This window comes from Callithrix jacchus, chromosome 8, assembly GCF_049354715.1.
Source record: "Callithrix jacchus isolate 240 chromosome 8, calJac240_pri, whole genome shotgun sequence".
Classification (NCBI taxonomy): Eukaryota; Metazoa; Chordata; class Mammalia; order Primates; family Cebidae; genus Callithrix; species Callithrix jacchus.
Genome location: NC_133509.1, coordinates 36,466,796 through 36,489,891, shown reverse-complemented (window position 1 = coordinate 36,489,891; position 23,096 = coordinate 36,466,796). Strand labels below are relative to the sequence as shown.

General features: G+C 35.3%; 1 protein-coding gene across 18 annotated transcripts in view; it reads left to right on the top strand.

The window, feature by feature from the left end:
- The window catches only part of CEP152 (centrosomal protein 152), an 82,906-nt gene extending 60,042 nt beyond the window's left edge, over window positions 1–22,864 (top strand). For 9 of the 18 annotated variants that reach the window (XM_035259613.3, XM_002807190.7, XM_078334208.1 and 6 more), the window contains 9 exons: window positions 61–192; window positions 4,426–5,073; window positions 8,152–8,272; window positions 11,919–12,086; window positions 15,302–15,398; window positions 15,931–16,034; window positions 18,144–18,297; window positions 18,536–18,639; window positions 21,510–22,864. In XM_035259613.3, coding sequence (XP_035115504.1) covers window positions 61–192; window positions 4,426–5,073; window positions 8,152–8,272; window positions 11,919–12,086; window positions 15,302–15,398; window positions 15,931–16,034; window positions 18,144–18,297; window positions 18,536–18,639; window positions 21,510–22,549 — 2,568 coding nt within the window. In that variant the 3' untranslated portion in view covers window positions 22,550–22,864. Of the gene's footprint in view, window positions 1–60; window positions 193–4,425; window positions 5,074–8,151; window positions 8,273–11,918; window positions 12,087–15,301; window positions 15,399–15,930; window positions 16,035–18,143; window positions 18,298–18,535; window positions 18,669–21,509 lie in introns of those variants that run through there. The other 9 variants (XM_078334213.1, XM_035259614.3, XM_078334211.1 and 6 more) reach the window with 3 other exon arrangements.
- Window positions 22,865–23,096: the final 232 nt, after the last annotated feature.

Sequence of the window (23,096 nt, the reverse complement as noted above, 5' to 3'; positions counted from 1 at the left end):
ATGGGGTCTTTTTGAAATTTTATACTCCACTTTACCTCTTTCTCTTGCAATGTCCTACAGGTAGAAATAGCTGTGCAAAATGCTCGTCAACGATGGCTGGGAGAACTACCTGAGCTTGCAGAGTATCAAGCACTTGTGAGGGCAGAACACAAGAAGTGGGAAGAACAGCATGAGATCTCTGTGAACAAACGGGTAAGAGCTCTTATGCAAAGAAACTTCAGGAGACCATCTTGCCTGATCCTGTCTCTTAGCTCAGTCCTGGGAATTTGTACTTAACTCATAGAACTGTTGAAGGATTAAACATGATGGTACATGTTAAGCCTATAGCTTAAAGCCTAGCAAGTGTTCTTGTCATCATCAAGTTGTTCTGAGAGAGATGAGGTATCTTCCTAACTGTGAGGATAACTTAGAAACTGTTTAATAACTCCCATTCTCTTGCCCTATCTTTAGGTGAAACTGAGAACAGGTATATATTTGTTTATTATTAGCTATACTGTAACCTTTCACATGCTTAAAGACTGTTTTCTCTGCTGTGTCTTATAACATTCTTGTTAGTAAATAGCCAATTCTTCTTTCCAGAAATGTCATGTTCCTTGACTGGAAAATACAGATATTTTAACCATGTGTGCTCTTCCACTTAATTTACTGGTCTAAACCAATTCTAATCAAAATGCCAACAAACTGAACGTAATTTTGAAGCTGACAAAATAATTCTGTAAAATTTATTTGGAAAAACAAAAGGACTAGAAATTTTTCTAATGTTCTGGAATAATTATAGTTAAGCCCTAACATATAATGAAATATATTGGAAAGCAACAACTCAGATAGTATTGAGTCACAAAAATAGAATTCTTTTTAATTCAGTGCAAAGCAGATTTCAAACGTGGGCCCTACTATAAATAAAAGCTTAATAATTTGTTTTAAAACAAGGGAATGAGGAATTATAATAAGTAGTCTTATGACAGCCAGGTAACATTTTGGAAAAATTAAGTTTACCCAAGGTGTATCACAGTAAATTCTAGGTTAATGAAGGAGTTAAATATTTTAAATAAAATATAGAAAAATTAAAAGGAAATTGAAGATTTCAGATTTGTACGTAATAACTCAATTTCACAACACTATATCCAATAGCAAAGATAAAGTAATAGGTTGAAATATGTTTTGCTGGCTGGGAGTGGTGGCTCATGCCTGTAATCCTAGCACTTTGGGAGGCTGTGGCAGGTGAATCACAAGGTCAGGAGTTCGAGATGAGACTGACCAACATGGTGAAACTGTCTCTACTAAAAATACAAAAATTAGCCGGGCATGGTGGTGCATGCCTGTAATCCCAGCTATTCAGATAGCTGAGGTAGGAGAATCACTTGAACCTGGGAGGTGGAGGTGGAGGTTGCAGTGGACCGAGATCATGCCACTGCACTTCAGCTTGGATGAGAGAGCAAGACTCTGTCTCTTAAAAACAAACAAACAAAACATATATATATATGTTTTGTTTTTGTAGTAAAGTAAAATTAAGGGTATAATAAAAATAAGAAAAATGGATAAAATATGAGAAATGTTAATACAAATATATGGTAAAGAGCTCACACAAATTTACAAGAAAAACATGAGTCCGTGGATAAACACACCAAAGCTATGAGTGGATAATCTTCATGAGAAGTCCAAATATCAAAAGTCAGAGGAAAAACATTCATGCCTACCAGTATTAGGGAAATGCGAACTAAAACCACCTGAAGACCCTGTTTTATGCTAGGTGTATAAATCCTCTCTTCTGAGCTGTAACCCATATCATAGAATATGTAGCAGCATTAAGCATTTGCTTCCCTCCTGGTGTTACAACCATGTTGGAAAACAATGTATGTAACAAATTGTGAAAAATTCATATCTAGTATTTGGCATATTATTCTACAAATTAAGGAATAAATCTATTTTAATATATTTCTTAAGTTATATGGTAGTACATGAGTGTTCATTACATTATTCTCTATACTTTTTAGCATGTCTGTAATATTTTAAAAGGAAATTTAAGAGGGAGAGAGAAAACAATATGATTGTGAGGATATATGTCTCAGAGCTCAGAAGTCAAATAGAATAATAAAGTTAGGTAAAATAAAGAAAACAGGCCAAGAGATATTTTCGTAAGAACATAGAAGGCCTGGATGTTTGTGAATGCAGAAATATAGAAATGAGAGAACAGTGTTTTTGTTGCTTCTCAAACTTCAGCAGGCCTGAGAATCCCTTGCAGGGTTTGCTAAAGCATAGCTACCTGGGCTTTCCTCCTAGAGATAATGATACAGTAGGTCTGGAGAGAGTGTCCCTAGAATTTGCTTTTTTTTTTTTTTTTTGAGTTGGAGCCTGCTCTGTTGCTCAAGTTGGAGTGTATTGCTCACTGCAACCTCTGCCTCCCGGATTCAAGCGATTCTCCTGCCTCAGCCTCCCATACAGCTGGAATTATGGGTGCCTGCCACCTCACTCGGATAATTTTTGTATTTTTAGTAAAGATGGGGTTTCACCATGTTGGCCAGGCTGGTCTCGAACTCCTGACCTCAGGTGATACATTCATCTTGGCCTCCCAAAGTGCTGAGATTACAAGTGATTCACCGCACCTGGCCAGAATTTGCATTTCTAAGAGGCTCCCAGATAATGTGATACTCCTGGTCTTTGGACTACACTTGGATCTAAGTAGCACTATTCTAGATAATTACATTAGCCACATAATGTTAACATGTTGTGCATCCTTCCTCCAAACCAAAAGAGGTCCTGAAAGGGCCAGTTCTATAGCATTGGCTATAGAGTTGTTATTTTAAGATTAGAGTGATTAGTTGAGATCTGTGACAATGTAAAGCTAATTTCCAGAATTCAGAAGTAGTTAAGCTGGTTTAGTGGTTCCCAAACTTTGCTGCACGTTGGAATAACTTGAGGATCTTTGTTTTCTGGCCCCTACCCTTAAACTTAACTTCGTTTTGTATGGGCTTCAGCCGGGGCATCAGGATGTTTAAAAGCTTCTCAGGTGATTCTAATGTACAGCAAAGTTTGGGAACCACTTGAGTTGATGAATGCTGTCAAATTCCCTTTGTAAAACCTCGCATGAGATAATGCACACTTTGGAAAGGTTGGGCACGTCATCCAAATTCTGTGGGATCCACCATTTCTACCTGAGTCACTCGGGAATGACTTCCAGTCATCCATTGCAACATAACCTGTTTTCTCTAAAAACATATGTAAACATGTTTCAAATCACTACTGAATTATTCTGCTGATAGGAAAGGAATTTTGCAGTAAATTCTTTGTAAAGCTCACCTTAGATACTGGGTTCGTTTAGCAGAAAACTTATTAACTGGATACTCTATCTCGTCATCCCAGCCATATATATAGTATTGATTCATGGTAACCACCACTGTCTAGGCCAAGCCTTTGGAGATGCCCAGTTCTGTCTTTGACACTATTGTGTGCTTGTGCCTTCTTTGAATTCAGTTAGGGAATATTAAAAGTCACTGTCTACTCTACTACTTCATATAGGTGAAGATGTTAGTGCCAATGTGATTAAGTGACTTTTTCAAGGTCATGCATCCAAAAGTAATAACTCTGTAACATTTATTGAGTCCTTGCTGTCTGCCAGGCTCTGGGCTAAGTACTTTAAATGGATTATGTTCTTATGTCATTTAACCCTAAAGGACACTATCAAATTGGCACTGTCATTATTCTCAGTTTATAGATGAGGAAATTGAGTCTCAAAGAAGTTGAGGGATGGGCCTTCAAGTTTCACAAGCCTTTAAGTTATTCCAGCAGTTTGTCCCCAGAGTCTGTTCTGTTAAGCACCTGTGCTGGGCTGCCTCTGCAAATCGGTGTCAGGATTGGAGCTAGGGCCCAGGTTTTTTGATTTCCCTATTACTTTTTGGTTTGTTTTCTGTGATCCACTAATTCTATTATTCTGTCATGCAAACATATTAGACTAATGAAAAATGGCTTCTTTTTGGTATTGTCCTTTAATGAACTATTCTAGCCACTGAAAGTACATTAAAATACAGTTATATTTATGAGCAAGTAATTAATTATGCAGGGATGTGCTGTATTCCTAAGTAATAGTAAAAATTACTTATGAGTTTGCTTTTACTTTAGGTAAAATATACTTAATTTGTTGGGGCACAGATAAAATTTGAGACTATCTGTATTAAAACTAGTATGAAATTTTTTCTCACATTAGTTTTGACTAATTATATAATTATATATGAGTGTGTATACATACACATAAACACATATTTAAGTATAGTGTAAGTATAGGTTTTAGAATAATATCTAAAATCACTTTTCCTTTTAATTTTGATTTTAAATATCTTAGCTTCAGAAGTTAACCCAAATAGTTAATTTTTTTTGTGGATGAGGCGAATCATAAAGACTTTTAAAATTTATGTTTGTTATGTTCTTTAGATATTATTTGCTGTTTCTGAAGCTAAAGAGAAATGGAAAAGTGAGCTTGAAAATAGGAAGAAAAATATACTTCCTGGAAAGGAATTGGAAGAGAAGTTTCATTCTCTTCAGAGGGAACTCAAGTTAAAGAACGAAGAAGTCCCTGTGGTCATCAGGGCAGAGTTAGCTAAGGCTCGAAGTGAATGGAACAAAGAAAAGCAAGAAGAAATCCACAGAATCCAAGAACGAAATGAGCAAGATTACCGGCAATTTTTAGATGATCACCGAAATAAAATTAATGAGGTGCTTGCGGCAGCTAAAGAAGACTTTATGAAACAAAAAACTGAACTACTTCTTCAGAAGGAGACAGAGTTACAAACATGTCTAGACCAGAGTCGTAGAGAATGGACTATGCAGGAAGCCAAGCGGATCCAACTGGAAATCCGTCAGTATGAGGAAGACATTCTAACTGTACTCGAGTTTCTTTTAAGGACTCAAAAGGAGCACGTCAATGATTCTGAGAACACACAGCTTTTGGAAATCCTGTCGACTTGTTCTTCAAAATGGATGTCTGTGCAGTATTTTGAAAAACTAAAGGCCTGCATACAGAAAGCATTTCAAGATACACTTTTGCAGCTTACAGAAAACATCGACCCAGAATGGGAAAAGGTATGTTCCTGAGAGTGAGAGGAGATATTGAACACAAAGAATGATTATGGAAGTTGTATCTAGCATTTTTCCTTTCTTCTTTTTAAAGTTTAGTAGATATAAGTTTTGTTTTTGTCAGTGGTTTAAAAAATTTTTTGTAGCGAATTCAAAGGTTTGCATATTTAGTTGCCAAACTTCACTACTTCGTAGTGTCACAAATACAAGCTTTTCACATCTAAATGTCTTTAAAAAAAAAAAAATATATATATAAATATATATATATATATATATATATGCTATTCTTTTTAAGGGTCTGAGATTTCAGAAACTGAGTAATTTTTATTCCAAATTTTGTTTTCTGGGCCTGAGAACTTCAATAAATATGCATAATGCTAGAGTTTCTTAAAAAGCTTCTAAAGAGTTTGGAAGCCTATTTGTTGCCCTCAAGAAATTTATGTCTCATTTAGGCAAAAAATGCCAACCAAATACAGAATGTTTATACAGAAACAATAAATATGGCTCACTTGCATAAAATTCTGAAGCCCAGTTTCAGGGTGTACTATATATATGTGCATATGAAATTAATTATATTCTTTTCGTTATGTAAGTACTCTCTGAGATTAGCTTTTAATTTGTGTCAAAGATGCAGTAAAACCAAAGCCTTGCTACCTTATGACCAAAGAAACTAGGTATGCATAAAGATCCAGAATGATATTCTAAGCATGGCAATTAGCCATTTTCAACATTTGGAATTAGAGACAGGAAAAAAATGCCAGTATTATAAGGTTGGGCTAATAGAAGAGTTGAGACTAATTAAGATCCATCAAGATAGTGTGATTAAAGAGTTTCAAGGCCAAGACTGAGCATTTGGTATTAATACCTACTTGGGAAAGTTATAAAGTAGGAAAAATAATCTGAGTTTCAATTCCATATTTGATGATTGCTAGATTATTACATTGGGCAATCACACAGTTGCTCACCTGAGAAAGAAAATACAAATCCCTGGCCTAACTCCTTGGGTTTGAATAGGATATGCATGACACAGCTTAGCCTTGCTGCATCCTGCATTCAAAACAGTATAGAATTTTAGAGCTAGAGGGACCTGAAAGATCAGTTCTCCATCCTACTTCACCCCAGTTGATATTTTTATCCTTGACCTCACAAAGACGTTGCTACTGAGTAGTTGCCTTTAATGTAAAAATTACTGGGCAAGATCACTTCCCACTTTATTGAGATTTTTTTAGAGAAATTAAAGAATTTGGAAAAAATAGATAATTAAAATAAAATTATCTATAGCAGATTTGAGATGAGAAGTAATGGGAAAATTATGTTGACATGCTTTCAAGTTTGCTTTCCCAAAGAGGCAGTTTCTATTATAGAAATCAAGAAACTATGACACCTTTCTCCTACCATTCATATATACATAATGAAATCAACCCTGGAGTCTTTTTACAGAGCTTATAATTGGGTAACCGGTATAAGATCATCTGTGTGACTTAATGTGGCTTTCAAGTCTATGGAGACAGACTCACATAATCTGGCTAAGAATTTAGACATTTATAGCTTTTGTTGGGTGGGTCAGATTCCATTCCTGAGAAAAGGATGCTTTGAGATGCCTAATCTGGAATTTGTCATAGAAGTAATACTTGACCTTCTGCCATTTTCGAGCTAATTTCACTCAGCACCTTGAGGTAAAGCGATGATTATAAAGCTGTGATTTTAAATTTGTTATGTGGGTGCTGTAAATGTGAGGGACTATAATTTATAATTTATTAAATCTCTAGTTTAAGAAATTGTTCATGGAAATTAAAACAGAAAACAGTTTCTTAATATATAAAAACAAGTCCTCATTAAAATAAGACAATCAAAAGTTGTTTTTAATGGAGAGGTTGCAATGAATGAAAAATATAGCTGTCAAGAAAATGAGTGCCTTATCAAAATATATTTATAGTAGCTCAAAACAGATAAAACAAATATGAAATGAAACAAAATTTTCAAGTAAACTTAAGGATGTGTGTTGTCTCTTTTACCATCGAAGTCGAGGTAAAACTAAGACAGAAAGGTTGCTGTTATCCTACCTTTTCTGTCCTCTTGTCTTTTCTTCTCTAGTTTTGCGTAGAAACTGGAAACATTGACTGCATTTTAGTTCATCTTGTCTTACTCCTTTGGCCTCAAATCCATAGCTTCTTGATTGCCTCTTCTCTATCAATCATTGCTGAACTCTGCTTCTGTTAGACATTGGGAGTAGGTTTCCTGACAGTCAGTTAAATGGTTTCTCATAATCAAAATCAAGGCTTCTAGAATCAAGCATATGTTTTAAATAATCAAACAAGACTGCTTTCTCAACATCACCTATTCTCTTCTTTCTGATTTGGCAGTCATCTAAAATCTGAAAACATTGCCCTAAAAATCCATTGGTTTAGTAGTTGTATTGTCTGTGACAAGGACTAGAACACAAAAGCATTCCATAAATATTAGTGAAGAAATAGTCTTCTGCAAGATATTTAGTTTAGCTAAGCCTCAATTTCTGTCTTCACTTTGGCATTCGGCAGGCCTTCCTTACAAATTTACTGCCTATGTTGAAGTTTTTAGAAGCATATGAAGTAGTATATAAATTTAAAATAATTTTTTTACTGTTATTTCAATTCATGGGAGGCAGAGGGTTGGTATTATACTTGCTAATTAATTTGTAGTAGTAAAACTACTAATTTGTAGTAGTAAAATTTGCTGTAGTAAAAACATTCTAGATTTTCAAGAACAATTCTGATTTTATATTGTCTTTCATATGGTTTAATCATGTAAGCCATTAAAAAATCTCAAATGCATATATATAAATGTGCAAACCATATCTTCTGTCTGTCTCATAGCCAGCTCACCAGTCGCCTGTCAGAAAATGTTCTAATATGGAAAATATTTCCATAGGAGGCTAGTTTCTAGTACAATGACAGTACTCATGTAACACCTTAAGAAAAATATTGGTGATTTGTATTATATTAACAATTAACAAAATTCTCTTTGTATTGTTAATATTAGCATTTTAAATATAAAATTTCATAAGGATTTTTACTAAGCATTAACTTTGAAGATAATTTGTTTCAGAGAAATATGTCTGAGCTCGCCAAGGATTCTGCTCGCCGGGGCACTGGCCAAGGAGACCCTGGACCTACTGCTGGACACCATGCTCAGCCCTTGGCCTTACAACAAACAGAAGCAGAAGTTGGTAATTGGATTTTGTTCCCACCAGTCTTTGTAGCAGCTGTAATCACCCTTCTGAAGGGTCGCTTTGAGGATAAAAGATCATAATAGATGTGAACAAATGTGTAATACTATTCTGACATAATGTCTCCTCTTCCTTGATTTCATTTTGTATTTAGAGAACAGGGTTGATTTAGGCCCTCTTCTTCTATTTATGGTTTTCCCTCCATTCACAAGTGATTCTTATTACAAGGAGAATTGTGAGAGTTTTGATAGAACAGTCATGATTTTATTCCCTGACTACTGAGAAATCAAGAATTTCACATAAGAGAATTGCCAAGTAAGAGAGACTTTTTCATTCAAGTTACTGAAACTTATTTCAATCACTTTTTAATGGAAATCTTGCTGAAATGTATGAGATGGTTTCAAATTGATTTGTGAGTTTTTCTGAGGGCATGGGCAGGGTTTTTAATCTCTTTCTTTCCAACACGTGGCAGAGCGATTAATTAATAGTTTAACTTTTCCTTAATGACTTAGACTCTTTGTCACGACAAATGAATTATTGTACTGCACTAGAGCCCCTTGTACTCAGAGCTTACTTAGGAGTCTAGGACTTATATTGCCTATTCATTGAGATTTCTGAGCTAGAAATTTGCAAATCCTTTATTGGATCCCCTCCCTTTTAGCCTATTGACCCCCTTACAGCCTGCTTCTTTCCTCCCCACACAACTACACAGCACCCTCTCTCTGCTGCTTTTTATTGTTTCTATTGTAACCTGGAAAATAACTAATAATTGCCAGGGCCAATCATGCCTACTAAGCAAATAACCTCAGTTTCCACACGTCTAATTCAGTAGGCAATGTTACCAGAATCTTAGAGAATCTCTGCCTGTATCATCTCTGCCTTTCTCATTGTTCACAAACCCCCTTTTTTAGGTGGCTGAGATTATGTTATTGCCATTTCAGTGGATAGTAATATTACCTTAATTTGTATTTTGCATTATACTTTTTATTTTACATCATATTTGGAATAGCTTGAGAATTCCTTTTTAATCTGTTAAATGGGTAGAAATAAGTTTTGGATATTACTTAGCTTTAGGAAGTCCTATAAATATAGAAGAAATTAGTTTTGGCCAAAGGCAAATCAGACTATAAACATACTTTTCATTATTTAGTCATTTTTTCCTTAGAAACAAACACATTAAAAAATTCATTAGAAAGAAATAATACAAAACATATATTAAGTGATAAAGTCCTCCAGAGCGTACCACTGTTGACTGTTTGGTTATATTCTTCTGATATCTTATTATTTAGAGTACTTTAAATATTGATTATGAAGTACTTAGTTCATTCAAAGATTATATGTATGCATCTGTATGTTATGAAGCCTAACAACCAGGAACCTATTATTCAGCGTCAGGCATGGAGAACATCACCAGTGCTGTTGACCACAGTTCAATCCCCACAACTTCTCCCCAGTCTGAGCTAACAAATATTCTGCGTTAAAAATTATTCTCTTACTTTTAAAAAATGTTTTCATTATGTGTATGTACCCTCAAAAAGTTGTTGCCTTTTTATGTTTGTAACATTATAAAAATGGTTTAATACTCATTATATTCTTTGTAACTTGCTTTTTTCCATTTTAACAGCATGCTAGTAGGATTTGTGTATGTTGATGCAATAGCTCTAGTTCATTCATTTTCATAGCTATGTAGTATTTCATTGTATGAATATGCTATAGCTGATTTAACTTCTCTTGTCAATGGCATTTGCATGGTTTCCAATTTTACAACAGTATCCCAGATGAAAAATATAAATACCGTGTATGGTACCAATGTGAGGCTGTATCAGTCCTTTCATGCTCATGAAACTAAGATGTCAGGAGAGAGCTACGAATCATTTTGCTGGATCAATGACTTTACAGTAACATTTTGTATATTGGCCTCAGCCTGTGCCAACTTGTATTACTGCTTTATTATATCATTTATGTTAATAATCTACTTTTTAAATCAGTTTTGTCTCTTTTAATTTTATAAATTATATATATTACTAAGGACAACAGCTATTATTTATCGTGTACTTGCTCTATGGCAGGTACTGTGCCAAACAGTTCTTATACATTTATGTCTCTTAAAAGTTTTACATCATTTTAAAATTTGGAAATAATTTCAATCTTATGGAAAAATAACAAATAAAAATCGTTGCAAAGAACATTCATATACCCTTTAATGAGATACACCTATTGTTAACATTTTAACTCCATATGTATATATGTGTACATGAATATTTCATTTTTTTACGAACCATTTGAGGATAAGCTATATATATATTGTGACCTTTTATGACTAAGTACTCCAGACTGTACTTTCCAGGAATAGGAATATTTTCTTGTGTAACCTTAGTAAATTTAACATTAAAGGTATGTATGAATCCACTGTGTTCTAATCTTGTCAATTGACTAATGTCTTAAAACATTTTTTCTTCTCCTTCAGGACAGAGATTTGTTTAGGGTCAGGTGCTACATTTAGTCATGTGTCTTTGGTCACCTTTAATCTAGAACATTTCCACTGCCTCTCTTTGTCTTTTATGACATTGACATTTTTGAGAAATCTTCTCTGCTTCTCCTCTCCCCTTTTTTTAACAGAACTTTTCCCATTTTGGGTTTGTCTGGTGTGTCTTCATGATTAGAATCAGCTTGTGCTTTCTTGGCTGGAGCACTGCCTGGGTAATAAGTTGTCACATGTGAAAGCCCGTGGTGTCCATTTGTCTTTTATTGGTGAGGTGAATTTTCATACCTGGTGAAAATGTTGTCTAAATTTCTTCACTATCTAATTACTGGGGTTTTTTTCCCCACCCTTGCAACTGATAAGCAATCTGTGGGGAGACACTTTTAAACTGTGCAGATATCTTCTTCTCATAAAAACCTTCTCTCAGATTTGACAGCCATTGATGATTCTTGCTTGATCCAGTCTTTATTATGGTAGTTGCAAAATTGTAATTCTTCCAACTTCCTCCCTCTACTTACCCCAGTTGGCACTCAGCATGCTGTTTTAATCAAAAATCCTCCCATCTCATTTGCCTGTGTATTTATCTGTCCATCCATCCATCTACCTACCTACTTACCAACTCACCTGTCAGCTTACCATTCATAAAATTATTGATGTGACTCAAATTCCTATTTTTAATACTTTATAATTCATTACTATATTTAGTGCTCAGATTGTCCCAGCTTCAGCTAATTGAGCTCCTTCAAACTGGCCCCTATGTCCTTGTGACGTGCCTGTATTTTTGAGTATTTTCTTACTTTCTCGCATAGCAAGATATTTCAGTCTTATTTTGTATATAACCTCTCCCAGTACTGGAGTCATTTCTTGAATATCCTTGACTCCTATCAGTAGGGAATGGTATTCAGTACCAAGATCCAGAGCAATAGGTTTCATGGCTGTTTTTAAAGTAGATGGTGGTATCCAGTAGTACCTCAGACAAGTAACATGCTCCAAGTCACACAGCCAGTAAATAGTAGAAACAGTATGTTAATGTCTATCTTAAGCATGATACTCTTTCAGTCATGCCGTAGCCTTTAGTCATGAGTCATCTGCTTTTCTTTTTTTCTTTATTGGTAGTTCTTAGTCTAAACTGATATAAAAGTTTTTGTCATTTAATTTTTGCAGATAAGAAAAAGATCCTTGAAATTAAGGATTTATGCTGTGGACACTGCTTCCAAGAACTTGCAAAGGCAAAGCAGGAATGTCAAGATCTGAAAGGAAAACTGGAGAAATGCTGTAGGCATCTTCAGCATTTAGAAAGGAAGCACAAAGCTGTAGTGGAAAAAATTGGAGGTTAGCATTTAAAGTAGCACTGCTACCAATATAAATCTCTTTGATCCTTGTTGAAATGTTCAAATGTGACATTTTAGTTAATGTGTGCACTGATCCTCTTTTGGGATTAATGTAAACTAATTTGGATCTTATTTTTGCTAATCAAATTATTAGAAAATTCAAAAGAGGAAGATTTCAGCTCTGATTAAAAAGGTCACATTCCTCTCTTCCTTTCTTGATTGAACAGATATTGAGGGCCTGGTATGTGTCAAGCAGGCTTCTAAGCACTGGGGATGCAGCAGTGAATAAATGGTACAGAATTCCAGTTCTGATAGAGATGTGTTCCCTTCCTTCAAGAAGTCTTGTTTGAGTGAGGACATCTAAAAAACAGATTAATGAATAATTAAACATTGAGTACTGTTGGCAGCGTGTACTTAGGAAAAGGGACTTAATTCTACCTCTTATTAAAGTTAAGAAAGGTTTGACTAAGCCTTGAAAAATAGAGGTGTTTGCCAAGGAGAACAGCATTTGAGATAGAGGGAAAAGGCATAAACGAGGGCGTGAGGGTCTGGACTGGCCTTTGTCTAGTCCTTTTATCACAATTCTGTGAGGGCATTTGGAAGGGTATCTTCTACCATTTCCCATTGCCCCTCTGAAGAAGGGAAGTTTGGGGGCTTAGATGGCTGCTCCCTCATCTTTCAGCATTGCTTATAGCCTATATGCTATACTCTTTACATTTGACATGTTTTCAATTCCTGACTGGTCATATTTCTTTTACTGCTGGACCTTCGTTGCATATGATGTTTGTATTCTGTCCTGTACTTTATCCCAACATTTACTTTTCAGTCTTAACTCTTGTCCTTTAGGATTCAACTCAGAAGATGCTTCATCTGCAAAGCTCTCCTTGATTTTCCCTAGTCTGGGTAAAGCGGGCTGCCCTTGTGTGGTCCTGCAGCACTTGACTCTTCATCTATTATCACCATTACCATTCTGTATTTTAATTGTTTGGTCACTTGTCCGACACCTTCTCCAAATTCTGAATTTTCTCAGGAGAAGGAATATGCCATATCTTGTTCATCGTAATACCCATGATGCCCACTACATGCCAGATAATAAATGTTTAAATGGACAAAAACCAAAATGCCAGGGTCCCAAATAATGATGTCATTCAGAAAAGACCATCTTAATAAGTTTATTTTCTACATCCACTTCTGTCTATTGCCTGGACACTGGCAATAATCTCCTGACTCACTCTGCTTCTAGTCTAGCCCCTCTAATCCATTCTCCATGGGGTAGCTGGAGCAATCTTTCTAAAAAGTGAATCGAAACATGACACTCTTGTTTAAAACTCTTCAGTGGCTTGCCACGGCCCTCAGTATGAGACACAAAAACACTCGATTTAATGGTGTTTAAAAAGATCTCGATCCAGTACCTGTCAGCCCCTCCAGCCTTGTCTTTTCTCAGCTCTCTTAATTTCTCTCAGTAGAGCCATAGCATGGATCTACTGTCTTCTCTCTTCACCAAAAACATCCTGATCTCATTTGCTAACTCCTACTCATCTTTTCCCCAATACATGACTTCCTCAGGGAGGCTTTCCTAACCTCTGCAGACTAGTTTAGTCCTCCTATTATACACTCCCCATAGTTCCTATGCTTTTTATAACATTCACCATCCTTGTAATTGTTTGCTGTCTGTACTTCCCTTTGGAGTGTAGACTTTATAGCAATAAGGATCAAGTTGTGTTCCAGAGTGCCTGGCATCATAGCATGACTCAAGAAATATTGTTGACTAAGAGAAGCCACCTACTACCATCGACTGCTTATTACTAAGGCACTTTTTACTGTTATTACTAAGAGATAGATAATAATTACTTTAAGGCTGAAAGGGGCTTTAAGAATTTTGAGATTAAAAAATTAACAACTGGAATTCCTTTTGCAATTACTTAGCTCTTTAGTAGAGGACAGGAGAGGACATGAGTTATTTGTCCAACTGTAGATATATTTACAACATAGATGTGGTAAAATATGATGAAAACCAAGATGATTTGTTTTACATAATATAATGACAGGGCAGTTGGATATGATTATTATTTACAAATAATATTTAGCACCATACATTGTGATCATATAATAGTTATTCTACACAGTGCTTTTTGAAGCTGATATCTTCTGAAACTTGTAAGTTAGCAAATAATCAAAGTTGATACTTAAAATCTGACTCTGACCCTTTGTATCAACTCATTGTTTTAAGTCCATAGTTTAATTGAATTACTTTCTTAATGTAAATCTGTTAGGTGATTATATCTATTAGATGATTACCTTAGGTGATTATAGATTGTTTCTTTGTTTCTTAAATTCCATTTTTTCCACTCTCTTGGTAGTGTTTTTGGGAAATAGATGGAGTGGCAGTGAGTTGTTTAACAAAGTCATATCCATAATCAGGGGGAACAGTAATTTTGTTCCCCAACGTACGGGTGTGTTGAGGGATGGCATCATAGGAAACATCAGATGCCATGTTCACCTTTATTGAATATTGGTATTTCTAGGCCTTGAATAGGTGTTGTACATTGTTGTTTTATTTCTGTTATAATCTGTAAGTTAACTAATACTATCCCCATTTTACATGTGAAAAAACTCAGGTTCAGAAAGGTTAATTTTTCCTAGGCTTATCTATCACGTAAGCAGCAAAGTTAGAATGTAAACTGATGTCTCTGACTCTGAAATTCCTGTCTTTTCCTTCATACTGCATGGCCTTTATCAGTCTCCTCATCCTGTTTTTAAAAGTTCAAAGAATTGAAAATCTTACATTATTTCTGAAAAAGGTACCCATTTAAGGTTAATTTCTTTTTTGTTTTATATTGAGGTGCATGTTCAGTGTTCATTTATATGAGCATAAACTGTCTACTAGGATCCACAGGGAACATGAAATTAGAAAACCTAGGTTTTTACAGAGCTTCAGCACAGTTGGCAAACAAAACACAGGCATTTGAAACAGCTGAAACCCAATTCCAAGACAGTGTGTAACCCAAAGCAAAAAGAAGATGGGATACAGATTTTAAGTGCTGAGAAAACAGAGCAAGGGAATGGTCTGACTAGGGTTTCTGAGGAAATGAACATTACAGGAGAGCAACTGGAAATAACGAAATTTCCTCTATAAACCTTTGTGTTGGAACTTAAGGAAAAAGAAGGCTCAAAATAAATTTAACTGTCTAATATACTATAAACTTCTTGTTATAGAAGAGAATAATAAAGTTGTTGAAGAATTAATAGAAGAAAACAATGACATGAAGAATAAATTGGAAGAACTGCGGACGCTTTGTAAAACACCACCAAGGTATACTTTTACTATTTTAAAAAGAAATCTAAGTACAAGTATCTTTAAATCTTTTTAGGTATCAATTATTTTTTGTTATACAGCAAAAAAGGATAAAAAGGAAGAAAATCCCCCAAAATCTTATTCCCAGAAAGTACCCTCTAGTAATATTTTGTCTCATGTAAGCCTCTTTCTACACACACTCCATGTGTACAGTGTGTTTTTTAACTGAGAATATAAGGTATTTTGTAACTTTTTATTAACTTAATGTTAGATAAGCATTTCCCTGTGTTATCAGATATTTTGCTACATATGTTTTTCAATGCCTGCATAAATTTTCATGTAGGTTTACCATTCTTTATTGAAGCACCATAACATTTATGTTGTTTCCATTTTTCTCCTAATTTAAGTAACTATATAGTGGAGATTCTTGTATATGAGACTTTTAGCACTTCTCAGTTAATTTTATTAGAGTATATGATACATAGATATTTTTCAAATGAAATCTTTCACTTACCATTTCTGTTTTTATCATCTTGTTTTTTTTTTTTAGGTCATTGTCAGCAGGGGCCATTGAAAATGGTTGCCTGCCATGCAGTGGGGGAGCCTTGGAAGAACTTCGTGGGCAGTACATTAAAGCTGTAAAAAAAATTAAACGTGAGTCCCTAAGAGATTCCTAAGATTTTAAGGATGGCTTGAGCCATTTTTTTTTATTGTCGCTGTTAAATGTAAACTCAGAGTTTACCAGCAGTAGTACTTTCAGAGAATTTTCCAAATTACTTTCTTCTTCAATCTTAGAAGAGATTATTGACACCTTTTCAAAATTACGTAGTCATTGATCATTTTGCCCAAATAATATCTTTTGGCAGTGACATGAGGATAGTCTTAAGTTTATATTGTTGATTTTCTTGTTTCTTTTTGGACACTAGTATTACTGAAAGTTTAATCTTACAACTTAAACAATTCGTAGTAAAGAAAATGTCTCATGGGTTTTAAGTGAGCAATTAACCATTACTTCCTACTGTAAACTTTTTTTTTTTTTTTTTGAGACAGAGTCTGGCTCTGTCACCCAGGCTGGAGTGCAGTGGCACGATCTCGGCTCACTGCAACCTCCTCCTCCCAGGTTCAAGGGATTCTTCTGCCTCGGCCTCCCAAGTATCTGGAATTACAGATGTGCGCTACCACACCTAGCTAATTTTTATATTTTTTGTAGAGACGGAGTTTCATCATATTGACCAGGTTGGTCTCAAACTCCCAACCACAGGTGATCCACCCGTCTCAGCCTCCCAAAGTGCTGGGATTACAGGCATGAGCCACTGTGCCTGGCCTCCTCCATAAACTTTTAAGGACTTTGGAGATGGATCTAGTTAGCAATTGTTCTGTTGTTTCTGATTCTTATTTCTCATAGCTATAAATTTATCAAGTTCTCATCAGTACCAAGTGGTGTCAGCATATCCTGTAGAGCATTCTCTTGTTGTTTTCCCTGTTTTGAATACTTCCTGGTTTTTAATTATAAAATTGCACAGAATGGATATATGTCCCAAAACAATAACTAGTGTTTATATAGAATGAAAATTACATTTCTTTTTAACAAAAAGAGCAGGAAAAGTCTGAAGTTTCACATATAATTGTAGATTCAGAATCACGTGTAAGATGTTCTGCAAAGCTCATTCAGTATTAATAAGGGAATGTGTTTCTCCATTGTTACGGTGCTAACAAAGGGCATATTGCTACAAGCAAAGCAACTTTTTGTTAATAATGTTAATACATTGGGAAGTGGAATTTTAAGCATTTTTTCATCTTAACATGATAACTTGTATGTATATTATGTTTTATTTTTTAGAAAGTTGGTTTGTTGGTTTTGTGTTGACAAGTACTCCATTTCATTCTCCATTTCAAATAATGAAAAATAGTCTCCCAGTTAATATTTTAGCATAGAACCTCTAATTTTCAGATGCTTACTGACATTGAGAGGGAGATTCCTGTATGAATTGGTATCCTTAATATAACAGAGATGGTGAAATTCTAGATGTAGGATGTAGTCTTGGATTTATTTAGAAAAAAAAAAGCCTTAGCTAATAGTAGTCCTAATCAAAGCTATATTGAGTTAAAAAAATTTAAAAAAAACCTTGAAAGCTGTGAGCTATGTTTATCTGTAAATTTCAGAGGCCAACTATAATTCCCATTACCCTCCTTGTTGTCTCATTTTGTACATCTCTCTTATGGATTGTAATATTTAGTTAGCTGCTCCAAAAGTACTGCTGAAAAAATTTTCAATAAATACTGCAACCTAAATTTTCAGAGCACAAGAGAAGAATATGAGTCTCTCCAGCTCCTATTGCCTCCGTTTCTTCTTTGTGTTTGCTTTTTCCTTTTTCTGCTTAACTTTTTCTCTGTATTTTATTTTTCTCTTTTCTTAACTGCACATAATGTACAACTGAAATACATATGTTTCTGTGCCTCATATTTACAGCATTTTCTTTGCTAAGTGTTTTAGAATATGACAAAACTTAGCTGGGGAATATACCATGTTTCCTTACTATATGTAGCTGTCATCATTCCAAAAGAACGTATGGATTACTTCTCATTTGAGTCTACCAAAATGATATTCTAAAATATTCCATTTCAATGACTGTGGAAAGCATAATGTTTAAACTATACTTAAAATCACTTCATCTACCAGAAAATTGATCTGAAGGCTGCCCCTGTTTCTGAAAAAGTGCTAATAAACATGCATTCTGTGGGCATTTTCTCACTGCACTATAGGTGACATGCTTCGTTATATTCAGGAGAGTAAGGAACGTGCCGCAGAAATGGTAAAAGCAGAGGTACTGCGAGAACGTCAAGAAACCGCCCGAAAGATGCGCAAATATTATTTGATTTGCCTCCAACAGATTTTGCAGGATGATGGAAAAGAAGGGTGAGTTCAGTCTGAATAATGTGTCCTGAGATTACCAGGACAGCATGTTGTCATTTTTAAAGCATTTTCCTTAACCACTAAATTAACTATTTTTACGTGATCAGCCATAGGGAGTTAAGAGAGGTTTATGACTGTGCTACCAAATGTTGGCAGAGCCAATAGGAAAACAGAAACCGGGGTTAAGGCAACTCATTTTTTCCTTTAAACTATATTTTTAATATTCTGGAATTCCCCACAGGGCTGAGAAAAAGATTATGAATGCTGCTAGCAAACTTGCTACAATGGCAAAATTGCTGGAAACACCTATTTCTAGTAAGTCCCACAGCAAAACTACACAGTCAGGTATGTCAAAGTGAGTTACCAAATGGTTTTCCTATCTCTTCTTTTTTGGTTATTTAATATTTTGAGTATGAAAAAGGCAGAGAAGATAAGGAGTAAGAGTTAATTGATGAGGTTGTATAGTTTCACTTAAACTGCAAGTTTACAGAAAAAGAGTGTACAGTTACCAATTCAAGTAGGCAAACTGAGCAGGCCCATCAGCTTCCAATTGCTGCTTCCATCCCTAGAAATAGTAGAAAACATTTTCAACAGCAAATAAGAACGAGAAAAAGAGGAAATTATAACTGGGTCTTAAAAGGTTGCAATAGGACAGACATGATGGCTCACACGTGCCTCCCAGCACTTTGGGAGGCTGAGGTGGAAGGATCTCTTGATCCCAGGAATTTGAGTTTGCAGTGAGCTATGATTGTGCCACTGTACTCCAGCCTGGTTGACAGAGTGAGACCCTGTCTCCAAAAAAAAAAAAGTTTCAGTGGATAGACCAGAAGTGACAAGAAATCCCTGAGAGAAAGAAGACAGTATAGGATGGGAGATGGAAACCTCAGTTCAAAACCACTAAGAGATGACAACTGCAAGTAGGAGCAATATCAAAACTGTTCCACATATGAGGGTGGTACATTCCAGTAGAAGTAGAGGACCCAGGGGATATCAATGGGGTAATTAGTTGATGTTCTAGGCCAACAGCAACCAGGTGGTGTTAGTCCTCTCTTTAGTTCTCTTTCTCCCCTTCCTCCCCCAACCTCAATACTGAGCTGGGCAACAACAACAGGAACAAAGAATCTGGGAGCAGGGCAGTGCTCCAGGTGGCTAGCCATATCAAGCAGGAACTGGGAGTCCATATGTCCAGAGTCTCAGCCTTAGATCTTTCTACTCTATAGCTCATTCCCTCTACCCCGACTCTCAACCCCTTTAAGCAGTAGCACAAACAATTATGTTATCCAGGATATCTAAAAGCTAAGCATTTAACCAAGAATCACTATATATTTATAGAAAACCATAACTACACACACACACACACACACACACACACAGACATCACACTAATGGCAAAAAGAAAAAAATCCAGTAGAATTTATGTTTAAGAAAATTGAATTAATAGAATAAACAACATGACCTGAGAATGTTAAAAAGCACAGTATTCTAAGATGTAAGAGGATATGGTAGAGGAAATGAAAATTCACTAAGAATTTTACTATTTTTAGGGAAAGACTATAGATACTACTAACACTGGTCATTGCTAGAAAAATACAGGTTTTAAGTATGCCTGTTAAAATTTAAGAGTAGCCGGGCATAGTAGCTCTTGCCTATAATCCCAGCGCCTTGGAAGGCTGAGGTGGAAGGATTGCTTGAGCCCAGGAGTTTAAGACTATTGTGGGCAACATAGTGAGACATTGTTGCTACAAAAAAAAAAAATCTTTAATTTTTTAAATGGGGCACTCTGGTGTTGGGAGGATCACTTGAGCCTGGGAGTTCAAGGCTGCAGTGAGCTATGATCACACCACTGCACTCCAACCTGGGAAACAGCAGACTCTGTCTCAAAAAAAAAAAAAAAAAAAAAGAATTAAGAGTAACCAACAAAGACAAGGAACATATAACTTTAAAACTGGTAAAGGAAAAACTTATAAAGAAACATTTTTAATCTAACAAAATCAGGCAAGAGGGAAAAAAAAATAGAAAGCATGCGTAAGTAGGACACAATAGTAGTTTGAAACATCAGCAATCACACTAAATATAAATAGGTTAAACTCAGTTATAAAAAGACCACAACTTTCAAATAGGGGTTTTTAAAAATATGGACATTTGCTGTTTTTACAAGAACATTTAAATTACAAATCAGGGGATGGAGAATGATATACCAAGCAAATGCAATGTTGATATTAGATAAATTTTTGAGATAAATAAAAGATTAGATAAATTAGAGTTAGCATTGAAAGGGACAAAGGTCATAGTTCATAATGATAATGGAGTAGTCTCCAAAGAAACTATTATTTTTTTCTTTCTGTATATAATAACACAGCTTTATATAAAGCAAGAGCTGATAGAAAAACATGAAAGAAATTGGTAAATTCTCAATCACACTGGGAGAGTTTTAACATATGAGTGGGGATGTGGGGCTTTTGAACCTCTGGAAAACTTGAAGCTGAGATTGTTTAGGAGTTCATGAGTGCGATGTTGGTAAATATTCCTCATGTAGAAGCATAAAGATTATTTGTATAAATTTTGGAATGGTGATGTGAACCTTGGGTATGAAAAGGCAGTAGCATATAACAAGAAAATAATTTTCTGGATCTGGTGCAACAGTGTACAAATAATGTCCCCAGTAGAGAAGCAAATCCTTTTCATAGACTCTAGAGACCAAGGCATGCCACTCTGAGATATAATGCCTCTAATTCCACGCTATGTGGCTGCTTTATCTTTGATCAGATTTAGTATCTTAGCTAATTAAATCAGAAAGTCTATGTAGCTGTTCTAGAAGTGTGTGTGTATGTATTGGGTGAGTTGGGTCTTTGAGCAAACTTGTCAGAAACTCCATTCTTGACATCAGTACAGAATTGAAAACATTGTGACTGGATCTTGAAATGCTATAACATCTACTGTAGAAAATGATAGGTCAGGTGGATAGCCATAATAATAATATATCAGATTTTGGTCACAAAATTACCAAGCTTTATCTAGTGGATATATGTAAAATAATATTTTTAAATGTCTGGCATTGATGTATCTTCTTTAAGAATGATTATCGCATATAAGTATTATTTGCGATAATCATTCTTAAATATACATAAAACTTTTTTGAAATTTTTGACTCAAGAATGAATCTTCCCTTTAAATATTAACTTTCTCTTAATTTTGTGTTTCCTTGCACATAATAGCTTTGCCTCTAACTTCAGAGAGGCTGATTGGAGTTGAAAAATCAAAAAGAAATGATGTGAATCAGAAAATACCATGTTATGATGAAAGCAAATCAAACAGTCTAAACACCATCACGAGAGGTGTATGCGAACAAGTTCCCAAGAGGAGGGCTGCTTGTAACTTACAAAGGCTGTTAGAGAACTCAGAGCATGGGAGCAGAAAGCATGTGGGATCCAAAGAGACACATTTGGAATTCCAGTTTGGGGATAGTAGTTGCAAGCACCTAAACAGTTTGCCAAGGAAAGCTTCTCATGAGTTTGTTCCTTGCGAAGGTGAAGGAGGCTTTGGTTTGCACAAGAAGAAACACCTACTCACAGATAATGGTTCTGAATCACTTCTGCATTCAGCTGCATACCCCTTTCTTGGAACTTTAGGAAGTAAACCCTCTCTTAGATGTACCCCTAGTCCTTCTGAATCAGGATGCATGAATATAATCTTTCATGATCCGAATGAAAGACTTGGTTTAAAAGTACATAAATGCAGTCTACCAATGGAAAGTGAAAATGTGGCGTCGGAGAAAAGTCAAGGTTTGGGTGTTCAGGAACCTCCAGTAAGAGATGGAGGGGACCTTAGCAACTCCTTGGGCTGGCCTTCCAGCAGTGCAGCTTTACCAGTTGACAGCCATCAAGCGTCATTTGTATGTAGTAGGCCACAAGGAACTTTGGAAATACCAACTGAATCTGTTAATTCTAAACAATTTTCACCATCCAGTTGTCTTTCAGACACAGAGAATAGTAATATGATTTGTCAAACAATGAAGTGTAAGCGTGATCAAACTCCATACCTGTCAGAAGAAACCACGTATTTGCAGCCAGGAGAAATCAGTGTGACTCATGGACATCCATCTCATCATAAGGCTAATATATTAAAGTCAGATTTCGAAAAACTGAGCAGTACATTACCATCTTCAGTGTGTCAGCAGCCTTCAAGAAAATTAATCGTTCCACTATCTAGCCAACAAGATAGTGGCTTTGATAGCCCATTTGTTAATTTAGACTAATTGTGGTACGGTATTTAAGAAGAATCGTTAATATATTAAAAAGAAAATGGAAAGAGAAGACTTCATACTGAAAAAAACAATTGTGAGCCCTGCCTCTTGTGAGATGTTTTAATAACATCTGTTATATGAGTAAAGCGTTCTCCTAAAATTACTTGAGATATTTATGTTTCCTTAATATTCCAAAGGCCGGATGGTGTATGTATAATCGGCTTTTGTGTGGTGCATTTTTGCTTGCTAAACCATCTATTTTTATACTCATAAACTGACTCACTCTTCAGTGTTAAATTATTTAAATAAACTTGCATATGGTCTGTAGAATTGTTTTGAATTATTTTGTAGTTCAGAATATAGAAATGTCATATTGGCATCATGTTTGAAATTCACCCAGAAAAAAACATAAATTTTGAGTTGTGTGTATTATCAGCCAGATTTAGTTTTTGAAATTAACCTCATGTTTAATGAGGCTGTAAACTTAGTCTAAACTTTCCTAGAAATATCTATTCAAACTTTTGATCTTTGTTTTCAGTTAGAGAAAAGAGGTTTTCCA